The following is a 27306-nucleotide window of genomic DNA, read 5'->3' on the forward strand; positions in this document are numbered from 1 at the left end:
GAACGTGAAAACTCTCACATTATTTGCTTCGTATCATACTTTATTGCACAGGGAATAACTGTCTTGTGACATTTTGCTAAAATACACAATAAAAAAGTTATCCTTGAAATAAAATTTGTTTAATTACTTATGGCATTTCCTTGCCACAACTATAGATATATTTATTATCTTCGAAAATAACTTTGTTTGATTATCTTCGGAAATAACTTGAATTCGTTCGATGAACAGAAACGTGACACCAGGAAAGCCTGGATAACCGTTAACAGTAATTATACATCCACGGTAACCATTTAGTCAAGCAGTAGTTAGAATCCAGCAGTCTCCTGAAGACGGACTGACTATAGTGTTCGAAACATTGAGTCCACAGGTTCTTCTTAGAAACACATATCACTCAAAAGAGATCCATCTACATGGTGAAACAGAAATTTTTACGATTGTCTTTCCACAGTGCAACCCTTTTAGTCTTACTTAGCAATTAGTCATCTCAAGTTATATATTTGAGTTCTTTATTTAGATAGAAACTTGTGTAAACAGATTGATAGAAAACGGAAGAAAAATGACAAATTGTGTTTGCTTGAGGTAAACAAAAATGTGGTATCCGGGACGTTTTTAATACACTTTGACTCATTTTAAATAATTTAAGTATTCCCAAATACTGTTTTATCTGAATATTACCATCTTCTCGAATGTGATTCTGACTTGTACAAAATCGTTATTAAAAACATATACATGTATGTACAGAAAAAGATAACTGCTTTCGATTTGTTATTTTGAGGCAATTACCCAAAACAAGAGGACTGATTACCCAAGACTGATCGTATAATAATAAGAAATCAAAAATTTGGAGGATGTTTTGTAGTGGGAGGGCCGAACTCCTCAAGGCACCAGGATATCACTGATATATAAAATAACTGCATCTTTATAATACAGCCCATAGGTCCTCAGAAACTCAAGAGATCCTTCTAGTTGGTCTCTCTGATACATTGAAGCCATTGAGAAAAGGTGAAGGGTCCACTACATGATTCCCCCTTGGGCTTGACAATTGAAGCCAGAGTTGCTCTGCAGATGCCTGGCTTTATTTCTTAATCACAGGATTAAATAGGGCAGGCTACGAGGAGTGTATCAAACTCCTTTGGCCTGCTGCCGATTTCACAAAATGCTAGGATGAATCCTATCTGGAGTTATGACAGGTAACTCGTCCTAACTTCAATGCGCCCAAACGTCTATGGCTGGGGAACTTAACTTGGCCCAAGTCCTAAGATTAATCCTAAGTTAGGAAGAGTTTGATAAAATAGACGGCAGGCATGTTGCTTTACTTTATAAGACATGAACCCTTATATAGACACAATGAACAGTTCAGCCACCCAAGGAATTCACTACGATGTCAATATAAATGAGAATATGTTTGAACATTCAAAGGCACTTTATCAGTACATCATATGTCGTTATGGCGTGCCATGCCCGATCGGTCAAGAGCACCACACTCAAGCTCTGGTGTTTCTGATCAGCAGACTGCGGGTTCAAGTCCCATTTTTGAAATCCTTAAGAAACACACTCAACCATTATTGCTTTGACCTTAAGATGAGATGTAGAGGTCCCATTTGTAGAGTAATGTATGTAATAGAATCCAATAAACCAATTGTTTAGAGAAGGTCATTGCCAGGATGTTTTTTTTCATGTTTGACTAGACTCAGTTAAACTTAAGTGCTACGTGTATAAATATAATTATGTATAATAGGTCTTATAATTCCAAACATAGCTCTGCATACCAGTAGAAAAAATAATGAGTGCTTTTAGATAACCTTCAATTGTAAAAAGAGCTATCAATCAATCAATCAATCAAAGGTCATTTATAGAGCGGCAAAATCAAGAGTTTGTTCTAAGGCGCTGAGGCACAGTTGAATGGTTAGTAAGCCTGCTGGAACAGGTGAGCTTTAAGGAGTGTCTTGAATGAGGTGAGTGAGCTGGCATTTCTGATCTGTGTAGGAAGTGTATTCCACATTTTGGGGCCATATACAAAGAATGATCTAGCGAATAAATGTAGAGATGTTATTACTTTTATTATTATCCTGGTGATGTGCTGAAAGTTGCTTCACAAACATAAGTTACAAGCACAAAAGTTTGTTTGGTGCACACCTAAATAGTGCACCTGTGAAAAAAACTCAGTTTGAAGCATTTCTTTCATGACAGTTAAATACTAGTGTTATATTACTATGGATTATGAGATATTATTTATGGTACATATTTTATACTAAAAATGTGTACAAATAATTTGTGTTAATGGCTTTTCACGACACAAGAGTCTTTCTCAAAGGCTAGAAGCTCTTCGAGAAGGACTCTGCTAGGGTAGAAATGTCAAACCATTAACTGTTTTTTGCATTTATACCATAGGTCCATTCGGTTGGTAAGCAGTTTGCAACAGTTTTCTCGTGCATATTGTATCACATAGAATTATATCTATAATGGGCAACTCAATGAAAATAAAGTTATAATAATATTAAAGAAAACATTTTAAATGTTTGCATTGTCATTCAATCTATTAAACACCATAAAGGCCCAAATTCATACAACCCTATATACATTTATACACATTCTATTTCTACAGCAAAAAGTGGTGAGGAATCAGTCTCCAGCAATGATTGCAAAGGGATATTTAGCTGGTAGCCTGCTTCTGCTAAGTAGGGTTTGTCTGTGCTTAGCGAAGGTGTGTGTTACTATTAAGTAGTTCTATGTAATTGGCTTTATGCTGTTCAGCATGTAACTACCTTGCAGCTAGGGATCACATCCGAGTTTAGGATACAACCTGGGAAGCAGCAGCACAAGGGATGAATACCGTGACAAGAGTGTACGGCAAAATGATAATACTACAACCAATGGGAAAGGTGAAGTTTGCCACACAGATGTGTGCAAGACTTTGCCACAAAGCAGAACAGCTCCGTTCAGATTTGCAAGTACAGTTGCGAATCAATCACCCAACATCATACATACAAAAGCGCCCCCTGGAGTTGATACTGACCAGTCTGTCGTATTCCGCTATTGGATGGTGGAGAACTCTTGTAAGACGCTCTGCTGTTCTAAGTTGCTGACCACAACATTCTTGCGGAAGTCACCGATGATGGCACGTACCTATAGCAGGAAGTATACAACAATTATTATCACAAGAAACACACATCGGCAGAAGGGTAAAACCCAAACTGATATTCTTTATCCCCATGCAAATTTAGAATATAAAGAAACAATCTAATTGTTCGGTCATGCTAATAACAACCAGGCTAGGCCTGAATCAAATATAGTTTGGTGCCCTCCAGTAACAACAACTGGCAAACTTTGATAAACCAGCAAAACTGCTTCAAACAGTTTAAAGAAGATTTCAAACAATAACACCCATGCACCCACAGCAATTGCCGTGGTGCCCTGAGTTTTTGCTGTGGTGCCATTCCACAATCTTCGTTGTGGCATAACTTGATCTTATGGCCAGCCCCTAAGAAATGTTCTCCCAAATGCACCAAGGTAACCCCAGTTTTCTCTGCCCCTGTATTCCACACCGAGCGTACAAAAACAACACTTTAAAAAAAATCCAGCTCCCCTTGCACACTCTTCAATTATGTCCAGCCCCCAAGAAATCTTCTACCAAAGTATGTGCGCCCGGGTCCAACGATCTCATGCTGATGTAAAAGGTGTACAGAAAATCCATGAAGAAGGTAGAAACAACCACTGGCAAACTTTGATCAACCAGCTAACTACTTCAAACAGTCTGAAGAAGACTGAATAAGATTACAAGTAGTCTGGTCTCTGCAATGGTGCACAAACGCTATTGACAGGCTTTGAAACAACCCATGGCATCATCAACACTTGCTGTGTTGCACTGCTTTTTGTTGTGGTGCCCTTTGCAAAGTTCCAATACAATTTGACATTTTTACAAGAAAAGGAAAATTGTTGTGCCTCTTCGAGAACCAAACTCAAGTCATGTAATAATCATAATAATAATAATAATAATAATAATAATAATAATAATAATAATAATAATAAGACTTGTAATGCGCACATATCCACCCTGCTGGGTGTTCAAGGCGCAGTTTCCCTACACTGTTAGAGTTCAAGTGTCTTAATACTTAAAGGTGTCCGTGTAGCTTCGAACTGGTTCAACTCCCTCGCTTAAAGACCCTGAACAAGTCCAGCCTGGCCAAGCAGCTGTCATGCTTAGGGCCATTATCACAGTACCGACTGGTCATGAATAATGACAAGTGGACCTCTGGGGGCCATTAAACAGTGTCAGGGGCAATAGCTGTCCATCTGTGGACACAGTGACCTGATCATTGAATTAGATTGCGTCAACTTGGTCACCTTGATAGTAGAGGTGTTTTGGGGATCTAGTCTAGTAGGGTAATGTATGGGTCTATTCCTTGATGAATACTTATTAAGGACAGACAATCCTCCCAACAAACAAACCCTCTGGAAGCATGGGGGTAGGCATGTCTGAAGAGGAATTATACTTTGAAGACTGCATAACTAGCCATTCATGGGCAAACATGTATGTGGACTCTTTGGTTAAGGGGGCAGAGGTGTGTAAATTTGCCAAAAATTTAACACAGATAAGTACAAATTTCTAATATCGCATGATAAGTCTTCTTTTTATTTTGCTTTTCCCTGGATGTTTGTTAATTTCCATGACTGTTTTGACTAAATTTGTGTGGAGGCAGTTACCTGCCCCCCCCCCCCCTTGAGTCTTGATGTTGTGGTATATTAACCTGCTAATTACAATGCCAATAACTACTCTCTGCATTTGACAAACTATTCAGACAATAAGAAAGTGAGTTTCTTACAAGTAGAGTGAAGAAGGCGGTTTCCTTGGGTTTCTCAGCGTATCGTTCGTACTGGTCCAGACTGTCCTGTAGTTTCAGCGTTAGGGTGTCGTAGTTTGTTCGAACAACCTCCAGTACCTTTAAAGGATGAAGCATTGACAAAAATCTACTTGAAATTTTGCTACTAATTATTTGCCTGATTTACGGTAACGATGGGGGAAAATGGCACAAGCCCACTGGAATTATGATGACAGTCCCCGTCCACCCCTTTGGATGAATGGAATAGTCTCCATCAACACACAGTTAATGCCAGGACAGTGTCTAAATTAAAGAGAGAGAGCTTGATGCCTACTTAAAGAAAAACCTAATAGGATAATGGGTCTCAAAGGCAGAAGCTTAAATAATTTCTTTGTATGTATTTCAAGTGCAAGTGCTTTTCTCAGAAACAGAAGCAATGTGTTTTGTTTTGCAATATTTCTTTACACCTTGACTGATGGGATGACTCTTACATCCTACATCAACAGATGATCCCTATCAATCCACTTTCCACGAAAAGAATAATTGCTTTACCCACTATAAAGATAAGTGCTTATACAACTATCCCATAATAGAAGGATTGCTTGATTCACTATCCACTATTCAGTATCTATCCCATTGGGAGAACTATCCATTAATAGAAAAGTGGCTATAACGACCATCCAATGGTTGCTTGATCCACTATTCACTAATCAATATCATATAATAATAATAATTTGGGGGCTAATCAGCTTACTCGCAGCTAAGAGCTGAATTGCGAAGGACGTGGCTACAACGTGTTCGAGAAGCAGACATGCAAGGGCGCCTTTTGCTGCCAGCCACATCAACCCATTAAAACCACGGAGCACAGCCAAGATCAAAGTGTTTGATTTTTCCCAAGGGAGGAAAACCGGACGGTCTGGAAAACCCTCGTGGCACAGCAGAGAACCAAAGCACAACTCAACTCACATATGGCCCCGGTCGGGAATTGAACCGGGGTCACCTTGGTGAGAGGCGAGCACTTTACGCAAATGCCAACCACGCCACCCTTATCCATCTCTCTGAGAGAAAAAAACTTCAAACTAACCTGTTCCTCTGTGAGAGCTGCTTGTTTGTTGGCTGCTGACTTAGAGTCGATTTTGGGTGAAAAATGATTGATGATTGCTCTGCAGAATAATAACATCACAAGATGAGAAAAATTATATGAAATATTGCAGTTGACTTACATTACAGTTAATGATTTTTCTTCTTCTAAGGCATTGATAGTTATTGCGTCATTTGTATTTACTTATGGTAGTAATCATTCAAAAGCTTAAAGGAAAGATGTACGTTTGGTAATCAAACTTAAAAATATTGGAAATAAAAGCTTTCGGTAACAAGTCTACAGCAGCTTTCAAACAAATGTTGAGGAACATTTCACTTTGAAGTAATGTGGTTAAAAGATATAGTTTTTATACAGTTCACCAAAATTTGAATCACATATCTGCTTGTTCATTATTGATGTTTACCTGATATTTACTAGACTGCTTGTTAATCTGTTTGCTGTAATCTTGTATTCTCCATTGTTGGTTGAGTGACGCAGAGCTTCAAGAAGACGGGAAGAGAGAAAGAAATTGGAAAATTTAATTTTTAAGACATAATCAAATACCATATGTGTATCTACTTGCTGGGTAGATTATTATCTTTTTTGAACTTGTCTTGCCATTTGTTCTACTGTCGTGGAGTAGGTTTTTTAGAATTCGGGAGACTTCTCAGTTCTGAAAAGATCTGTCATGCCTCTAAACTACTGGGCGGAAGGTAGGAAAAGCAGTGAAGACTACTTGTGCTTAATAGTGGAGGGGACTTCTTGACATTAAGTTCACTGCTGCAGTTTCAAGCTGTACAGTAACTAAAGGGTTGATAAAGATGGGGTACCAGCTTTTATTGGTATGTTAAATAATAGAGATGGTTAGATCAACCTGATACTAGCTAAGTTCTTGCTCAAAAACAAACTCAATTTGTTTACTTTTTGATATTTCTTGTACTCGTCAAAGCAGTGACAAATTACATAGGAATTGGTTAAACACTTTACAAAATAAACTGTCATAATAATTGTGAGATACAATAAAAAAAAAAGAAGAAATGTAACAAACCCAGGAAAAGGAAAGAAAATTTAAAGAAATAACACAAATCGTTTAGACTTACCCATGGAGTAAAGATTATCAAAGACTTGATGCATGCGGATGAGTTCATAGTACAACTCGTCATAACTGCCAGGGGTTGGGAGGAAGGTATCGCCGTATGTGATGAAGAGGTTGAATAAATTCACCACCTGTGTAGATCCAGAGGACATTCATTTTATTTAATTTTATTGAATTGAATTTAATTTTAATTCATTTAACTTAATTTAACTTTATTTAAATTATTCAAATTTAATTTAACTTTTAATTCATTTTATTTAATTTTATTTAACTTGATTTCATTTTTTTATATTTGATTTTATTTCAAATTTGTTTCATTTTAGTTCATATCTTTTGTATATCAAGCAATTAGCCACAAGGAAAACTGACTGAGTATTGTGGTTTGAGCAAACAAACTTTTACTGGGGCGGGACTTGAACCAACATTCTGGATTACATGCCGGTGCTCTACCAACTGAGCTATCTAGCCAAATGTTGGGGGTTTCCCTATTTTGTAAATATATTAGTTCATGAGTGCCAGTCAGAAAAGCCATTTAAAGGTTAACTGCTGTAAGGCCAGGGATCGCACCCAAGTTTACGATACAACCTAGGAAGCAGCAGCCAGGGGCTCACCTTAAGGTGATGGGACATTCAAAGGGGGTATACAGAGGAGGGATTCTTACCTGACATGAGAGTTCAAATATGTTGCATTTACCGACCAGCGAAGATTCATTGGAAAGGAGAAACTTCAACAAGCTAATCAGAGCTGTGTAAAATAATCAGAAAAATATTATTACTATAGAGCAATGTGGATACATATCACTGGTTAAACCGCTGTGGTCTTGATGAAATGGCGGTATATAAAACATTTTTGTATGTATGTATGTATGTATATGCCAAGTTTCCTTTTCATAGTGCTGCCAACTGTAAGCACACTATAAGGCATACTAACCTTCCATTGCGTACTTTGTGGAAATGAATGACATTTTGTTTAGTTTATTTTTCTCACCTGTCCAAACCTCTTTCCATGGATAGTGTAACCGTACTCTGCATTTCTTCTGATAGCATAGGATTCTATGGATCACTCCGGTACATCTCCTGTGCAAATCAACACCAAAATAGTACAACAGTTTCACTCATCAAATAGTATACAAAATTTTACCAAGCGATAATATTCCTTCCGTCCACGAATTAAAGCCACTCAATATTTGTTTTATATAACTGACATATAGATCCTTGTCACTTGATGTATTTTAAAAGTATAACATTATGAAAAATCACACAAATTACTGGTTCGGAACAAATTGTATAGCGCCGCGTAGCGGCAACAATGCACAAAGTTAATAGCAATTGGATCACAACCTTTTGCACAGGTGCTCCTTTGTTTTAGCACCGGCGCGGTGGCGCTGTACTGCTCAAAAACATTGGGAACAAGGATGATCCTAACTGTTGAATGGGAAATGCTATTCCCCATAAGCGAATAGGTCTTTTTGATCGCCGGTGCGGATGGGATTAATAGTGAATGTTACATTAAGTAAGTTTAACCAATCAAATGACAAGGATCTGTATGTAAGCTTGGGCGGTTCCTTCGGTTACCCGGTTCTAACCGGTTCCAAATTGAAAACCAGACCGGCGGTTCCACTCTTCTGTGGAACCGGGTACCCGCTTTTGTCGGTTCCGATTTCAAAAGACCGAGTCCCAATTATAAAAGACTCTGTGGAGCCGATCCTGGGACGAACCGGCTCCAGAAATTGAGGCTTGATGTTGAAAACGGTGACCGCAGATACACTGTGCAAAGGCTTCAAGCCGACATGAGCATCAACTATCACATGTGGCTGCATTATTATACAACACACAGTGCACAGATGATGCATAGGCATATGCTGAGATATACAGAGTCCAAAGTCCAACCAGACAGCACGTTGTGATTGGCTGCCGATATATCCATATTCATAAAAGCTTGTCCCATACACAAAACACAAAGTACTATATGCATGTACAGGCATGTACACTTCTATGTACAGAGACGGCACACTGCATGCACTACGGACGTACTGCACTACGGACGTACTGCACACTTAAGACGTACTGCATTGCATTACGGACGTACTGCTGCCGGCCAAATCAAAGACTTGTATAAATGCATGGAGAATAGGTGCTCGGTGGCACGATGTCTGATTGACTTGGTGGGTATTCTGGTATTAATTTTTTCGTTAAAAATAGATCAGCTCCAATTGTGTGTATGTGTGTGTGAGCTCCGAACCGATGTCTGATTAACTTGGTTATTTTCAGTTAAAATAGATCGGCTCAACGGTGTGTGTGTGAGCTCGGGACGGGCGGCTTATGTTTTATATTGAATTGGAACCGGGTATGTCTCAGAACCGAGCTTTTTTTTGGAACCGGAACCGAGCCCCAAATTTCTGGAACCGCCCAAGCTTATCTGTATGTCAGTTATATAATAACAAATATCAACATGGAAATAATCTAGGAAATCCAATTCACACCAATCCAATATCATAAAGTTGGTAGATAGAATACAAGCTGAGCAAAGAATAATAATTTGTTGATTTATATCGAGCCCATTCCATAAAATGTACACAAGCGTATACACAAATAATTAGACAACAATTCAAAAGCTAACAACTGGTTAAAGCAAGGAAATACCACAACCACCCCCCACCCACCCTTACAAATGAAAACACAAGACCCTTTACAGGACTTCCCCCAACAGTAAAAAAAACCCATTAACATAAAGACAAGTAGGGTTTAAACTTTGCATGGTGGAAATACTCAAGTTGAAACCAATACCCCAACTCAATTAGAGATTATCGTTACATGGTGTTACCGCAAACCTTTCCATCACATAAAGACAGTAGATATAAAAATGCATTGACAAAAAGACAGACTGCTTTGAAAGGCAAACAAACTAGCAGGGCACAAGGGCCGAGGACCTTTTCCCAAATAAAAAAGGTTCAAGAAAGCCAATTAATACTTACAGGTAAAGATCCAGTGGAAGACACTTCATCATATGACTCATTATAAACTCAACCATTAAATCTGATTGGAAAGAGACAAAGAAAGATAAATATGTTTTGTTCCTTGTTAAGTGTGGCCTATCATGGCTAAGAGGTTGGGCCTACTGGATTTGAGCTCTGGTGTTCAGCAGAGTGTGGGTTCGAGTCCTGGTTGTGACATTTTGTGTCATTACGTAAAACACTTAACAAACATTGCTTCGTCCTTCAGATAGGACGTAAAGCTGTTGGTGTTGTAATCACTATCAGGGGTTCACTGTTTGGTATGTTTCAATCATGTGTGTATAACTCATAATACAATTGATTCACATCAGTTGACTTGTGCTCAACTCCTGCGAAAAACTCAAACCGGAACAAGGACTTCGCAGGAAGTATGAACTTTGCAGGAAGTATGAACCGAGCTTCAGGGGTTAAAATATTAAACAAACATCAGCAATCAGAATGAAAAAGGAGGAATATCATGCCTGCCCATTGGTGATTGATGGAATTATTTATGGTAAATAATAATAATAACACCATTTATATAGTGCCTTTTCCTAAGGTTGCAAAGCGCTCAGAGAATGATAGGAAAATAAACAGCAATGGGAATGTATGTAACCTACCTAAGACTGCACAAGCCAGCGGTCTGGATGCCCATACCATCTCTGTTGATGCTTTCCTATGCCTCATTGGCTGTGAATACAATAATATATAGAAAGATATTACTAAACATTGACACTAAACTTGTTAAGTTTGGCCTTGTCTGTACAAATCAGCGCCACTTGGAGCAAGTTCAAGCAGCGATCATTTGTCAACCTCTAATCAATGTTCCATGGTTACCTACGCACGCAATATATCCTGGGTACCAGGCAAAATAGCCTTCAGAACCTTAAGAAATTTAAACTGTATGAAAATGCCTGGAGTGGCTTTTGAAACATAAAGTTTGTCATTTGGTCAGATTCCCTAGGTCAATGGCATCAAATCTGGATTTGAAGTACTTAAAGTCGGGTTAAGTCCCTAACTCGCACTTAACCAAGCTACAAATGTGCAGACCCTCATGCATGTAAGCTCCTACAATTTTTTGTTTTTTTGTTTTTTTGTTTTTTTGTCAAGGAATACATGGAGAAGATACTACAAAAGTTATCTTGCAATACTGAAACAAAAGCGACTACTTACAGCTCTGAATAGTGGAACACGGAAGGACAGATTGGCGTCATGTAGGAATGAGTTGGCGTACTGGTCCTGTACAAATAGGATCCAAAGTTTGTTGGTTGTAAAAAATCCTCTGAGATCAGGCCTGGAATTTCATCTTTGAAAGGGCAAGGCCATTTTCATTTTGTAAAGGGCACATCCATTGGGAAATCTTAAAGTCCAGGGAAATGTTTTGAAGGAGCACCAGGGAGAATACCACAGGCAAAAGAGGCTATGGCCTCCATTTACCTCTTTCACATGTCGACCAGTTGCTAGTAATTGGTTTAAATCCCTCCAGAAAAATAGTTGTAAAACAAAAAATAAAGACGACATACATAGTTTTAAATAGAAGAGAAAATACAAAATGGTCACATACAGTGAACAAAAAAAACGGTTTTCTGCTTAAAATTCAATATTTCACTGGTCTAAATATTTTGATAATAGTTTGATGTGGTAGTCTTTTTGTCACTTACCTCAGCAATGCATGTGAGAATTATAATACACAGTTTGGTGTTGTTCTGTCTCCGCTCCTCTGTTATGAAAATCAAACACAGGCAAAATCAAAAGACAAAACTAAGCAAACATAAAGAAAAGTCTGGTAGTGTAGTCTCAAACAAAAAGTCACAAAATTTCCATTGGAAAATCTTAAGGTCTACTGGAATCTTCTGAAGGGGCACCAAGGCAACGATCAGGGACAATTTCCTTACAGGGTGCCCTTTAACAAGAACAAAATGCCCTGGTGCCCGTGCCCTTTCATAAATATATGGCCTGCATGTAATAAATTCCATTCCTGTTACGTAATAATTTTTACATAAGAATCAAAACCATAAGACGTACCTTTTAGGTCTTGCATGACCATAGAGCAGTATGTGAGAAATGTGACCAGGATATTGGTGGGTGTTTCAGTGGCAGCTGGTAATGACCCCTCTGGATGGAGACCTAAGAAACAGCAGCAGAAAATACAGTCTTGGAATGTGGAAGTATGAGACCTATTTCCTTTATCAATCAATCAATCAATCGTTAATCCACCAATCGTTGCTCATAGGGTCGTACAGTAGAGTTTTGAAAAAAGATGAGATGAGCAACATTTTGAAATTTGCTAATGAAGTAGATTGCCTGATGTTCTGAGGAAGATGATTCTACATCCTTGGTGCTGCGATAGAAAAGGCTGGATCCCCCCAACTGTGTTCTTTGAATGTGAAAAAGTGAAGTGTCGGAACAGGAACGCAGATTTCTGACAGGTTCTTTGATTGACAATAAGTCAATGAGATATGAAGGGGCTGAGGCATTGAGGCAGCGAAAAACAGCACTATGTAATGGTTTATAAGGTGCTGTGGTGCAATATACAGCTGATCAAACCAGGAACTGAACTGACTATTTCTTCTGATTCATGTGTTACCAAACTTGCTGTTTTCATTTTGTTTTTGCCAGACCATTGCCATTGACGACCTTCTGGCACTCTTCCATCTGAGCTATCTAGACCTAATATTTAAAAAAATTCAATTTATTTGCATCCACAGGAAAATATACAAAGTATGGTTTGAAAAAAACAATCAAAAAATTGTCAAAGCGCTTACAATACAGGAACGCATTCTACTATCAAAACACTACTTAAACCCAAATTGAGGCAAGCATTAGAGAAAAGGAAAGAGCCAAAAAACGACATAGACAACTTGAACGATTAATGACACAACAACCCACCAAAATGTCAACAATAAGGGACTACAATGCAGAAGTCAGAAATAGTCTGCTGAGAAGGATAATGTTGGGAATATCCCTACTTTGTCAATATGGGGAGGAGGTTGATAACTGGAACTTACTCTGTGCAGCACTTGGCACTGCCGGGGGTGATGGTGGGCAAGAGGTTGAGGGAACTGGCTGCATTGGCTGGGCATGATTCTGCAGAAAAAGAAAAGAAAATAGTCAACCGCAGTTCTAGCACACAAGGGCTGACCTACATGTACACATGGTGTAGGCAGTAATAGATTTTTAAGGCCATTTCAAAATCATGATATTCTGATTTTTCCACTGGCAACAAAATAAATCGGAAAACAAAATAGGAAGAATATATCGCGCTCAATAATATAACCTTGATGTAATTTTGGCTGGTAACCTGTTTCTGTTGAGCAATACTTTTCTATGCTAAGTTTTTGTGCTAGCAGGCTTTATGAAATTGGGCCCTGCTCATTTCTGCATAGGATGGGATTACCAATGGGTTTCAACAAGATAAAACACGGGGAAAGAAACCTCTATGTCACTCCAATTACTTACATGTGACAGTACTGTCAAGAAATTTCTGTTGAGATGTACGGCTTCATACAAAGCAAGCAGGATGCAATTGTCAGGATCGATTCTGAATTGAAAAAGAGATAAAAAATTACTTATCAATCTCCAATGCAACAATTATATGAAAGCAAAGACCCTAACTAACTAACTGGTAAATGTCCTGGAGGAGTTTTTGCTCTTAGACGAGCCGTTGTGGTCGCATGTTTCAAACAGTATACGCTGTTTTTAAACAAGATTTACACATTGGTGTACCTCATACCCCACCTTGTCCTCAAAAATTTACAAAAAACAAGCTTCAATACTTTGGTCACATATCCAGTAGAGAGGGGGACAACCTTGAGAAGATGGTTGTGCAAGGATATGTGTTGAAGGTAGTCGTGCACGTGGCCGTCAAAAACTTTGTTGGACAGACGGAATCAAAGAACTCAATGGCCTATCAATAACCGATGCATATCGGTCTGCATTGGACAGGCAGAAGTGGAACTCCATCATAACCAGGGTCACAAAGGGTCAGCACTGACTCATAGGACGACAACGACGACGTACCTCATTCTTCCCACCCTCACCATGCAAAGTTTCAACATATAAAAGTTTTGTTAACGGCACTGGACACGTAAGGTAATTACTAAAAAAATATATATTAGCATAGGCATGTGAAAGCACACACATTTTGTGCAACAAGGGTATTTTTTCTTTCATTATTCTCTCGCAACTTTGTTCACCAATTGAGTCAAAATTTTCACAGTTTTTTTAATGCATTTGTTGATATACTTAGTGAGAATACTAGTTTTTTACAATTACCAAAGGTGTCCAGTGCCTTTAATGAAAAACATGAATGGAACTGACATAGTTGATTAATGTATGATGGGAAAAAAAATGGCTGACCTTGTTTGCGTGTGACCATTTGTATCAGCAACAAACATGCTGCCCACCTAGATCAATTAACAATAAAACAATGGATCAATTAGCAAGGCTTAATTAGTACAGGTAGAAAATTTGTAGGGGAAAGTGGTCAATATAAATTTCACTGTAACCACTACATCAAAAACAAGGTGCAAGAGTAATAAATAGATTCGTGCAGCACACTGTAGCATAGCATATATCATATTTAAATGAGCTAATGAATATTCATAAAACTACACTTTTAGCCCAATGTACATATCCAAAATATTTTCTGAGCATTTCAACATTTTAAAAGATGTGCAAATATACAACAAATGTGTAGTGAAACTTGAAAGCGAACTGTAAAAAATACCTCATGGCTTTTTTAAGGATGTTTGAAAAACAAATTATGCAAATGTGCAACCACCATGAGTAGAAGTGCACAGCATTAACCACTAGTAGTTTTCTCACAATTTTGAAAGTTAGATCCTTCTAAGGTCAACGGGAGATGATGATTGGTTATTCATGCTCTATACATGAGACATGTCACCATTTATCCTTGTTACATTCTGACATGAAACCATCTGATCCCCTTCACTAAAACAAAAGGATCTTTTCTTTACAAAAATAACAAAAAACAAATATTCGCAAGTCTAATGTTTACATGCGATATATTTCTAAAATAAATTTGAAAACGTTGAGAGATTTCTTGGTATCGCTTAATGGTAAGAAAATTCTAGCAGAGAAATGTCTTCAAGCGCGACTGTATTTTTAAGGTAATAAATGAAGTTGGGCAGCCATCTTGTGCCTTCACTATGGATTTACATTGTAATTGATTTTCATACAGTAAGGAGGGGGGGTAGCATGCCTTTTTGCTTTTTGGAATGTGAAATATCCATGGGTGTCATTCCAGCAAGCAAATATTTTGTTATATCATTGATAGCAATTGTCATTGTCTGCACTGATCTATTGTTTCATCAGAAGAGTTGCTTCCTGCAGTGGCATCCAGTGAAAATTTCACATTTCAGCCCAAGTTCCATTTCTTCACCTTTGGTGCTCTATTATCTTTGGTTTAAAGGTCAAATATACCTTTGGTTTTGGATCTGCTTGGTTGTAATCCTATATGAATGTAGATATATACAGGGTGCGTTCAATTAGCTTCCATGTGTCAACCCCGGGGTGCTCATTCAGGTGAGCCCCTGACAAGAGCTAATCGAACGATCACTCACCCTCTCGTAGTGACGTCATACACCTCGGGCCAGCCCCAAGTGACCCGTTCCACAAGCAGGGCACTTGGGGCTGACCCGGGTGAGCCCCTGGAATGATGTCAAAGCTATTCCAACGTACCGGGGGCAGATTGGGGCTAATCGAACGCACCCACAATAAAACAAGAGTGTTGACATTACATCACACAATGAAAATAAAGGAAACTTGACACAAACACTTACCATGTTCGTAATGGCTGAAAACCAACCAGTGTATGCAGTATCATCTTGCTCTAGTTTGAACTGACTGCAATAAAACCAACATAGAAGAATTTAATAACTGTGGCTTCTCTGTGTAAAAAAACCTAAAGCACTTTAGAATTTGCGAGTCTAACTCGACTGCCGCAGCAGATCAAAGGAGGCAAGCATGGAAAGCCTGAGCCAGCAATCCTCAAGAAGACGTCGCATCCATCATTCCCTTGGAACTGCCAATGTACCTCAGGTTTATGGACTGGCCTCATCATTACATGAGCAACCACAAACAAACCAAGGCCCATGGCTCTGCTTGCTGCTGAATTCCAGGCTAGCGATCATCGTTCTCCGCTAACGGGGCAAGCGCCAAATTCCTGCTTCGTGTAAGCAGAGAATGTCTAGTAATGTCACAAAAGTCACACAAGCAAACATTCCCTGCTAACCAGTGAAATATGCTTGATGTACATGTAAGTGCATAACTCCTAGCTTACATATGCGCCGATTCTTTACTAATTCTGTATAGCAACTTCTAGGATGGGTGCTCACGTGTTCGCAGTCTCTTAGACAACCACGCAAAAGCTTGCCCTGAATCATTAGACATAGCAACTGTCTCTTAAGTCTGAGGAACTCAAATTTAAGAGGTAACCTGGACTAAAAAAAGCAAGAAATTGTACCAGACATTATTCAAATCTAACTAGCAAATGGCGTATTGTGAATGCCTTGAGACATGCAAGAACACTTACCTGTTGTAACTTGCTAGTGTTAGAGAAATAACAGCACCAAGTCCCTGTCGAAAAAGGAGAAAAAAAGGATTTGAGGCATTGCATGGTGAGGTAGCAATATATATTTGGTTTGCGATAACACCATGTGTGTTTCTACTTGCCAGGTAAATTTGTTCTTAGAGAACTGTCTAGTTTTATTCTACTACCGCGGAGTAGATTGATCGGGTGTTCGGGAGATGTTTAGATATGAAATGCAATCTGGGGAAATCTGACCTGGGCAGCACTGTGTATTTTGCTCAGAGTGCAGGCTCGCCCGTCAACGCCCACTGTAGGTACATCACTGTTTACATCTTCTCTTTTATTCATCCTATCTTAAATCCCTTTTTTTGTAGTTTGTTTGTTTGCCAAGGGATTTTTTAGTGCTAGGAAGCAGTGTTTTGTAACAAGTGTGCAATGTTTTCCCTGTAGCCTTTTATTCTTATAAAGTTCAGTGCATTTTTGTAGTTTGTATGTTTAGAGCTGGGATCCATGGGAGATCAGTGAGTCTTATCAAAAAGCCAAATCTATTGTACTTACTGTGAGTGCCAGTTCATCATCCATAATAGATAGCTTGACAATGTAAGGATTGGCCGACTGCAAAGAAAACATCAGAAAGAATGTCATCTTCAAAATATAGAGCCTGGAATATTACAAATTTAGCATATGGATACCTATTTAAAAAAAAAATAATAATAATAGACATCTCTTAAAGAGCCCATATCACCAGAAGGTCCCTATGCGTTTTGAAGAGAGAAAGAAATATGTTAAAAAAGGCAGAAAAGAATTAAAATTTGTGACAACATTGATTGAACAAATGTATTTATTTCCATACCTCATACTTTCTGTAGTTGACGAGAAGAGTGAGAAGTAATACTGCTTCGTACCCATGCTCCTGCCTTGATGAAGGGTTTCCCAATATCTGCAATATTGAAGAAAGAGTATAATAATAGTCAAACCTTTATCATGGTACAACTGGAGAAGACTAGTTCTTTTCGTTTAGGTCGTGACAAGTATCATGCCGGTTATGGGCACAACAACCACAACTGTGCAGGGAAAAGTATGTAATTATCATTATTTTTGTTTACATTACTATTTTGGTTAACAGGAAGGGAACAAAATTAACTGTATTGAGTTGCCCAGATCAGAAATTAATAAATATTCTTTGATAACAAGTACCAACAGCACAACAAGCCACAACTGTGCAGCGAAAAGTATGTCCATTTTTTGTTACATAAATATTTTTATAAACAGGAAGGGAAAAAAATGAATTGTATTGAGTGGCCCAGATCAGAAATGATAAATATTCTTTTTTTGAACAAGAACCTACCTGTAGAATAGATTCAAACACGCTGTTTATCATCAGATATTCCAGAATGGTGTTTTGACTCACGTTATCTGTCACCTTTATTTCGGGGGAGAACAAACAAGCAAAGTACATAATTATAATATGGTTTTCACCAATACATTGATGTTTGTAAAGAATTTTAATTTTTCTAAATACTTTCCAGACTCCTGTGAACTGACCGTGGCTAAGACGAGGAGAAGTCTGAGAGCCAGATTCTTGAGACTGACAGAGTAGACGCCGGTAAGAATGGAATTTAACCTCTCCACCAAATTCTGCAAAACAAAGTAAACAAATACAAACATGTTTTTATTAAATATATATTGACCCAATTTCAAGGAGCTGCTTGACCGGAAAATCCTGCAAAACAATTCTGCTTAGCAAAAGTTGCAGGATGCCAGTCACAGATAGAACATATTAAATGCTATTTTGGTTGGTTATATTTATATTCTGGTAAGCATAATTGCAATATTCTTAAGATAGTTTTTGTACTTTCAGCAGCTTGATGAAATTGGAAAAGCATGTATTCTGTGACATCATGTTTAACAAAAAAGAAGCTGAGCCTGGTGCCGATTTCACAGAGAGCTAAGACTGATCATAAAGGGGAGGTTTACATTCGGTGACCACTCTTAAAATCAATCGTAATAAAACTTTCTTGGCTAGAAGTACAGCAGCTTCAATAGTATAAAGCAATTTGAGAATCACTTCACTTTGAAATCTATAATCAATAATTACCCATCCTGTAATTTGAAAACGCCATTTACTGAAGTAAAATGTAAACCTTCCTTACCGTCATGAGACTTTCAGCTGCATCAAAACCAATCAGGATGTTGATGACGTCGAAGCCATGGTCCGATAAAGTCTTTTTATGAACCCCTCTCACTAAAGCACACAGTGTCTACAGCAAAAGACAACAACACAAGGTTACCACATGGGTAGGAAAAGACATGCATGTAATGCTTGATAATGGTAATTTGAAAGTAAAGATGTTCATTTAGCAAACTCATAAATTTTGCCACTACTCTAGTGGCTTCATCAGACTGGCAGCGCATCAAAGCTGGTTTTCTCCTTTTATACTTATCAGATACAACTATAGAGGGTTATTTACTATGGCAATCCTGTTGGTAAGTCCATGTCTCACACAGAAAGGTTTCACTACTTCCGATGTGGCAGGAGATTCTGTCCCCGCCCACCCCCCACCCACATACGGGAACTGTGTACAAACTACTTTTGAACCATCCTCCTTCAACCTACATTATGTTTAATGTGGTGGGGGGGGGGGTATGGGGCACAACTCACAGATTTTCCTAGGTCACCAGCTCCAATTGCACACATTTGTGTGTAGTTTTCTGAAAACAAACACCCACTTAATTCTTATGAAACTTTTAGTTCTGAGAAGACCTTAGACTTTGGATGGGCACTTCAAGGCAAGGGTTTATACTTAACTGATTTGGACTATCAACCCAAATTAACCGCCACCTGGAGCACATTGCCTTAAACTCCTGGGGCTAAAACTGGGGCTGAAACAGGGTTACCCCCTTCACAGTCTATAAGGGTGTAGGCATGGGTATCAACCACTAGGAGACCCGCTGGTAGAGCAGAATGCAATACTTTCCCAACTTTTGACCAAGCAATTATGGTTTAGTGCCTTGCTCAAGGGTATGTGTGTCATGTCCGGGAATCAAACCCACACTCTGCTGCTGACAATGTCAGAGCTTGGGTTCGGCGACACGCCACACAGTGTGGAAAGAAAAGTCCTTATTTTACAGCCCATTATCTCACCTGTAATGCATTGACTAATCTGATGGGGTGATCCTCCCTCAATGCAACTACACTGTGATAAAACAACATGTTGATATTCTCCTGGTGGTTAAACGTATCAAAAAAAAACAGTGCTCAAAAATCATTCAACATTCTTCAGAAATAATGACAACAGTGGCTTCTAATATAGTGCTCATATCTATCACTCAGTGATGCTCAAGGCACTTCAACATTCAGTATTTTCCTGCACTTGAGGTAATCTGGAGCTATTTTTTGAAAGATGATACATTTTTCCCTTTACATAACACCATGTAATGGTTTACACGGTGCTGTGTGATCAGACCAGGAACACCTGGGCGAACCCCCTTATCTTTTCGATTAAAGTGCACTTGTTTTTTTTAATGTGCGTTTCACAACACACAGGACCAGCGGCTTTATGCCAAATCCAAAGGATGCAACAATAATGGTCAAGTGTCTTGCTCAAGGATACGACAGGACTTGAAACCACACTCTGCTGAACAGAAACACCAGAGCTTGCAATACCTTAAATGAAAGCTTGTAACATTCTTGAATATACAAAAAAAAGTTTTTAGATTGTTAGATCTAAATTTTTTAAACTGAAACTGAGACCTCACATCTTTAGGAATGGTTGATGTCTACTTCTCTTTAATTTAGGAAACCTATCCGTTTCATTTCTGTGGTGAATTTAATGAAAGGACCCCTCCCTCTTATGACCTGATCTTACCTTGAGCTTAAGTAACCTCTGAGGATCCATGGCTCCAAGTTCACTCTCAATATACTTCACATTTGCCTGGATTGAGAAGAAGAATTCGTGCACAAATGAAACACTGTTCATCATTTACCATATTCTAAGAATTTGTTTAAAGAAATAAAGATTAAACAAAATAGGTTTTTATTGACTCGCCTACAAGAAGGATGGAAAAAAAAATTTACAGAAAGATGCAAACATCTTGGAAAAATTATTACCTTGAGGAGGAACAATTCATCCCAGAAATTTGCATTGCCTCTGGACGGATCCTGATCCTGTGGAATTATAAAACAAGTGATAAGATTTAAGGGGGTGGGTGGATTTGTTGTCGGGGGCGGTGCACATAACTCAAGTTTCGGATGCACCAACATTTGGGTTTCAGCATTAAAGGCAGTGGACACTATTGGTAATTACTCAAAGAAATTATTAGTATAAAACCTTACTTGGTAACATGCAATGGGGAGAGGTTGATAGTATATAACATTGTGAGAAACAGCTCCCTCTGAACTGACGTAGTTTTCAAGAATGAAGGAATTTTCCACAAATTTGATTTTGAGAATTGGTCTCGAAATCAAGCATCTGAAAGCACCCAACTTCGTTTGACAAAGGAGTTTTTTCTCTCATAGTTATCTCGCAACTTGGATGACCAATTGAGCTCAAATTTTCACAGGTTTATTATTTGATGCATATGTTGAGATACAGCAAGTGAGAAACTGGTCTTTGACAATTACAATAGTGTCTAGTGTCTATAACACTTGGGTATTGGAGCTAGTGAAAAAGTATGGGACACTAAGCAGAGGGACACCTAACTCTTTGAGGAAGAGTAGGGTAGTGTACTTTCATGTTGTTGGACCAAAATGAGTAATGCTAAATGATTGCAGTGGTGTCAATACATTGCACCAGCTAAATGTGTATACAATGCAGGAATAAATATTTGGATCTTGGAAGTAGGAACATTTTATCAAGTACAACGGCTGACCTGTATACCCCTGGAGTGGGCTGCTATACTTCTGAATGCATTATTATCTTTCTTCTGATTTTTCCAAGAGCAAAACAATTAGACATCAGACTAAAGAAGGAAGAATAGCATGCCGGACAATACACATCCTCTGAAAATTGTAGCTAACATAATCTGGAGGAAAACATTAATTTTTTTACAGTATGTGTAACTTTTCTTCCTTAGCAATGTGTAAGAATGGGGGAAAAACACATAAAAACTCTAAACCAAAAATCAATGAGAACTTAAGACAGGGGTTCACCTTAAAAAATGCATCATAAATGTCTAAGATCTTCTCCTTCAATGCCATCTTCCGGTCCGATCCTTGTCGTAAGAGTGTTGTTCCTTTAAACCGCGGCATTGTAGAAGCCGATCCAGTCTGTGATGTACAGACACAATAGTACAGACAGCTAGTTATACCCTGATGTTTATGGTCTTGGATTTTTACAAAATCTTTTCTCCTTCTTCAGTTGAAGTAGGGCGTCAGGACTCGGGTGGGTTTGGCTAAAAAATGAGAAGGAAAGTCTTAAATTCATCTGATTTTCACTTCTTGTAATCTCAGGCCGAGGCCTACATTTTCTGTTAATCAAATTCAAAATAATACAATCTTTTTTACTAAATAGGCCTATACATATATATGTACTTACGTCTAATCACTGAATCACAATTTTTTGTTTTATTTGTTCAATTTGTATAATTGATATGACCATGGAGGTAGAATTCAATACTGTTTTGGTGAGCATGATCGAGATTGGCTCTCTTTGCCAGCTTGGCGTTTATACATAATACAAGTTAACCCTTCTACATCTATCGTATATGCATACTCGGCCTAAAATGGTAAAGTACAATACAAGCAATTGAAACAGTTGTTGAAACAAGCTTGTAAGTTGTCGTTGATTTATTGGAGTAAAAAGTCCTTTAAAAGCCTGCAACCTGTTGATGTTACACTATTTATTATTATAATTATTATGGTTTATTAAAAAAACTGCTCATTGCAGCCTACTGGCTGAACTACATAATACATTTTAAGTAACTTACAAAAGTTGATATGAATCACATTTCTATTTTTATGTAAACACCACAAGCCTAGGAAGGCTTGATTTTGTCTTCACTCCACCCCCCCCCCTGAAAAAACACAGAAAACGCCCCCAAGATAGTCCTTCACATATCTTATTTATTCCCCTGGACCTCACAGGGGCTTTGCCCCTAGCCTACTGTACTAGGTAGCCCTCTGGACCACATTGCTAATGATACGCCTGTTAGTGTCATGTCAACTTCACATGAATGACACAGAGTATGTCATAATAATCAACACTGTTCACTGCAGAGCTGTACAAAACAATTAACTTTTTTAACACGACCGGACCGTTAATGTCGTGATGATGATGAAACACAACAAACAATATTGAACGCAAGCAGGCCTACCGTGATCGTGGAATGGAATGAGACCAAAATGAAACAAAGAAGGAATACATCACCCACTCATGGTGTGAAAAACTAACAACACATGTAACTAGAAAATACATTAAAATGAATGAAATAAAACTTACACATTCGCAGAAAACACACGGGAAAATCTGTGATGTTGGAACTTGTTCAGTCTGCTGCCATTTGTCATAATTATTAAAGTGACCACAAGGCAACTGAACAGGGTACAAGACCCATGTGATGAGAGATGACGTTTTCGGTTTTTCAACTACGGAGGGCGCTATGTAAGATTAATGGTTCAGCTACCTGTCGCATCTCTGTGCATCATCACATCATCCAAAATGTAAGTAAATAAAGATTTGCTGTGAGAAAAAACAACATTGTTGAGTGCTGATTCAATAACAACCACGCTCCAACGTTTGGTACATTGGGTAGGTACACACGGATGGGCAAATCTTCGGACTTTAGGGCTCCATTTCAGATTTTGACAATCTGGCCAAATCTGTTCACTCTCTTTCGCTGTCTCCCTACTGTCATTAGTCGCTAGATCATCCGATTATCCGATCAACCTGTTCTGCACAAACACATTGTTTTGTATTGTGCTACTTGTTGGGCAGTGACAGTGTAGGCAGGTGGTAGGAAGGTCATATGAAGGCTGTTGCACTGGCAATGCAATTAAAATGGCATGGGCGTTCCATGTAATAATTATGAGACTGGGACTACATTATCTGCAACAATTGGGGATCACTTTTTCCCCATTATGGCCCCTGTGGTGTTATATTAATAAACAAATTTAATTGCAGAGCTTGTCAATGTTTCTATAATGGTTTACACACTGAAAAAGAACCAGTTCAGTTTGAGCCAAAAATGCCGGCTCCTCTGTTCAGAAATGGCTCAATTGATTGGATCATTGAGCCAAGACTGGATCAGTCTAAACTGAGCCAGTGGCTCTGGACTGAACTTGACTGAGCCAGTTTTTGCTCAATCTGAGCCATTCATCGGATCATGGCTCATACTGAGCCAATCTTGTGAGCCTGTGTAAACAGAAGAGCCAACTTTTTGGCACAAACTGGGCCGTTTTTCCGCTAGTGATATATACATGTTGATATCTTATGTTATTGTAAGTCTTATGTATAGTTAGTGTTACTAATTTTTTCTTCCATTCCAGATCTTGCCAAACTCATTTATAGTAACCATGACTATATGAGGAAGACAGAATGAAGACGACAATGGGCAATTGTCACAGCAGTGTGAGAAATACGGACGGGGTAGACACGGGTGTACAAGGACGTCCAGTCGCGTCCGATACAGGGAAGCAACTCGTACAGTATAGCATTAATAACTTGGTTGATCAGGTGCACAGACTACAGAGACTATGTTGGCACATGGTGCTACTGTGGAAAGTCATTGTTGTTCTCATCAGGTACAAACCAAATCTGTGTCCTTAGATTGAATGTTATGGATCATTCTATTGTACCCAGTAACTGTAACCCTTTTTGGGAATATTGACATCTGCAGTTTGTACGAGCTAGTAGGAACCAAACATGTCAACATTGTGAACAAGGAATACAGCGCCCAGTAACTGGATCTACATTGTAGTATTTTACCCACTTTTATGAATCATTCCATGTTACCCACTTTTATGGATTACTAAATTGTTCCACTTTTATTGATTATTGTACCCACTTTTATGGATCATGCCATTATACCCACTTTTATCATTCTATTGTACCCACTGGTTCCATGTTAAAGCAAAGTGGTGGTACCAAGGTCGCCCCAAACTGTTTGAATCAGTATTGCACTGTGTATGACCATCATAATGAGAGTTTTTATCTTTATCTAGGTGGGAGGTACCATTTGTCACTCTTTCATTCTGGATTGTTTCACTTCTCATCTGCTACTTCATGGAGTCTGGTAAGTTGTTAAGGTAGACAGACTATATTTCTGTCATTCTGGTAGCGTTTTAGTTGTTCAAGGGTGTCTATTGGTTTCTATTGACCCCTCACCTAATGTGGAATCAAGGCGTGTCTACCATTTTCTATAATTTTGAGAGTCAAATCTTTTGTGCATATTTGTGCACGATTTTAAATCTTAAAATGGCGACAGGATAGGTGCGTATGAGCGCACTGTGCGTTATGCAATCAGGCCTGTATGCTTCATTTTTGAATGGGCAAGGGCACCAAGGCAATTTCCCTATGAGGAAATTGCAATCGCCTTTGATGCATCTGTGAAGTATCAGGCCTGTTGATTGAAACATGTTATCTCTCTGACTCTACTGAAAGTGTGCTTTACTGATATTCTTTTATCTCCTATTGATTGACAGGTCAGTTGCTGGTAAGCTGCCTCTCCTTCCTCTTTCTCCTGGGCGGGGTCGGGGGCGTGGCCAAATTAAATTCTCAAAAACCCAAAACAGCCAAAGAGCCAAGCTCAACAGCAACCTCGCCAGGGACCGCTGCCAGCTCAGTGACTACCCCTCAGGAGAAGGAACAGAGCAGTACACAAGATGCTGAGCATCACCAGAGGAAAGGGCGGGAAGTCCTGGTCGAGTATCGACAGTTGATGTTGACGGCTCAAGATTATTTGAAGGCATGCTGTGAAGCAGTGCAGAGAGTAAATGAAGTGCTGGGGTGGCAGAATACAAAATTGTCTTCAGTGTGAGTTAATTTCAAAATCAGTTTGTTTTTGTTATCATAAGTATAAGTTTATTATATTGTATATTTACTTTATTTATTGAACTAGGGGGGATGAACTTCAGATGCTTTACTATAACTGCTTCTCTTCACCCAGGGGTAAAATGAAATTATCGCCCAGTGAACAGGGGTAATAAGGTCAGAAGCGCTTTGAAGTGCTATATAAAAATTGATTATTATAATTATTATAATAGATGGGTACCTGCAAGGATAGAGGACCAGAGCGCCACAGCAGCTCGGGCTGTATGCTCTCCAGGGAGCTGAGAAAGATTAAAGGAATGTTATAAGAACTTATTATTGCTGTTATTATTATTAAAAACTACACATATTGTGACAGCAAAGAGAGAAATTTATTAGTCTTTAAATGTTTTATCAATGTGTTCCAAATCCCACCAGATGCTATGGCGGGGCTTCTTTGACCCTCCTACTCTTGTACCTTCTCCCGTTGAGATGGTGTGTCATGGCGGCCATCAGCAGTGTCCTCTGTATCAATCAACACTTTATAAAGGTCATCAAAGAACTTGGGGACTCATCTCATCGTGATCCTCCGTTGGTCACAAACAACAACAAACCTAGCAAGAAGAAACTGAAGGAATTCAAGGATATGGTGGTAATGATAAGACTTAGGGCAAGGCCATTTATATTGTGCAAAGGGCAATTCCATTGGAAAATCTTAAAGTCAATGGGTAACTTTTAAAGGGCACCGGATTCAAACTCTGGTGTTTCTGATCAGCAGAGTGTGGGTTTGAGTCCCAGTCACTCGCCTGTGTCCTTAAGCAAGACACTTGGGATGGGCGTAAAAACGTTGATCCTGTGTCTTGTGTACTGCACACAAAAGAACCCAGTGCGCTTCATCGTTAAGAGAAGGGGTTCACCTAGCACTTTGTGTAAACCATTACATGGTGCTATGTAAAAGGAGTAGGTCTCATAAACGTAGTCTCACATACCTTGCAGGAAAATAGTGTATGTTAAAGCACCTTGAGCGTCACTGAGTGACGGATATGCACGCTATAACAAGCCACTTTTTAAGTTATTATTTTATGTTTAAAGGGTCTGGCTACTTTTTGTGGGACACAAACACAATGTCCACAGATTAAACTAATCGTACACAGTTTGAAGATAATTAAAAAATTACTTGCTGAGGTGCTGTAGTTTTTAAGAAATGAGTAAAACAAATCATGAAAATATGAAGATTGTAACATGGACAATCTCCAGCAATCACTGATCACGCTTTCTATTTCATTCCATCCATCTTCCAGCCTGAGGAGGAATCCAAGGACCAGGTTCCCACTGACGTCAAATCATCCATCCATCCACTCATTGAACACCGCCCTCTACATCTCTGCGTAGGTTTAACGCTTATGTCTGTTTCACGTTCTAAAAGGGTTTGGGTGCTTTTTGTACGACACAAAACACCATATCCACAGATTTAAATTAAACTTACAAGGTTTGAAGATAATGACGGTAGAAAGTTTCCCTTTCTCAGATGGCTCAGATTGGCAGAGTCGGAACTAAAATAAAAATATGCAAAAAGTAACTAAAAGGAATAGGTTGTATTATTTGTGACAAAGTTAGTTAAACTAGTTTTCAGACATTCAATCATTCTTTCACCTTAATACATTTTATCAAAAGCAAGTAGAGGTAGTTAAATCATCATGCACATTCAAAATAAACAATCTTTGAAGAAACCTGTTACCTTAGGCTCGAACATTCTATTTTCAAAGCTACACTAACTCCTCCATTCTCCTTAACGTAG

The 27306-nt window shown here is 38.7% G+C and overlaps 2 protein-coding genes and 1 non-coding gene across 5 annotated transcripts in view; 2 read left to right on the plus strand and 1 right to left on the minus strand.

The window, feature by feature from the left end:
• On the minus strand, positions 1–23071 carry LOC117294561 (armadillo-like helical domain-containing protein 3). Its single transcript, XM_033777017.1, has 27 exons — positions 22983–23071; positions 21695–21936; positions 20654–20710; positions 20412–20477; positions 19688–19768; positions 18696–18803; positions 18088–18180; positions 17891–17965; positions 17396–17482; positions 17101–17157; positions 16546–16589; positions 15794–15857; positions 14349–14395; positions 13449–13530; positions 12998–13076; positions 12015–12116; positions 11651–11709; positions 11163–11228; positions 10610–10679; positions 9972–10032; positions 7985–8073; positions 7659–7741; positions 7002–7128; positions 6326–6401; positions 5905–5983; positions 4824–4940; positions 1–3126 (listed from the first exon to the last, which is right to left on the minus strand). The coding sequence occupies exons 2-27, from the start codon at positions 21791–21793 to the stop codon at positions 3034–3036; spliced, it is 2061 nt and encodes a 686-aa protein (XP_033632908.1). The 5' UTR covers positions 21794–21936; positions 22983–23071; the 3' UTR covers positions 1–3033.
• LOC117295203 lies at positions 14832–14935 on the plus strand. Its single transcript, XR_004519666.1, has one exon. It is a non-coding gene; the product is annotated as a small nucleolar RNA U13 (small nucleolar RNA).
• Positions 18087–27306, plus strand: part of LOC117294562 (protrudin-like) — an 11817-nt gene continuing 2597 nt past the window's right edge. The window contains exons 1-6 of one of the 3 annotated variants that reach the window (XM_033777020.1): positions 18087–18148; positions 24029–24283; positions 24704–24774; positions 25184–25514; positions 25947–26160; positions 26810–26896. In XM_033777020.1, the coding sequence (XP_033632911.1) occupies positions 24078–24283; positions 24704–24774; positions 25184–25514; positions 25947–26160; positions 26810–26896 (909 nt within the window). In that variant the 5' untranslated portion in view covers positions 18087–18148; positions 24029–24077. The other 2 variants (XM_033777019.1, XM_033777018.1) reach the window with 2 other exon arrangements.

This window comes from Asterias rubens, chromosome 9 (assembly GCF_902459465.1).
Source record: "Asterias rubens chromosome 9, eAstRub1.3, whole genome shotgun sequence".
Lineage (NCBI taxonomy): Eukaryota > Metazoa > Echinodermata > Asteroidea > Forcipulatida > Asteriidae > Asterias > Asterias rubens.

What these genes read in the sequence shown, in the direction of transcription:
- LOC117294561 (XM_033777017.1), bottom strand. Translation starts at nt 21,793, where the DNA reads ATGCCGCGGTTTAAAGGAACAACACTCTTACGACAAGGATCGGACCGG. An exon ending in AGAGGTTACTTAAGCTCAAG is followed by an intron (nt 19,769 to 20,411) that starts GTAAGATCAGGT and finishes TTTAACCACCAG; the next exon opens with GAGAATATCAACATGTTGTT. An exon ending in CAGCTGAAAGTCTCATGACG is followed by an intron (nt 18,181 to 18,695) that starts GTAAGGAAGGTT and finishes TTTGTTTTGCAG; the next exon opens with AATTTGGTGGAGAGGTTAAA.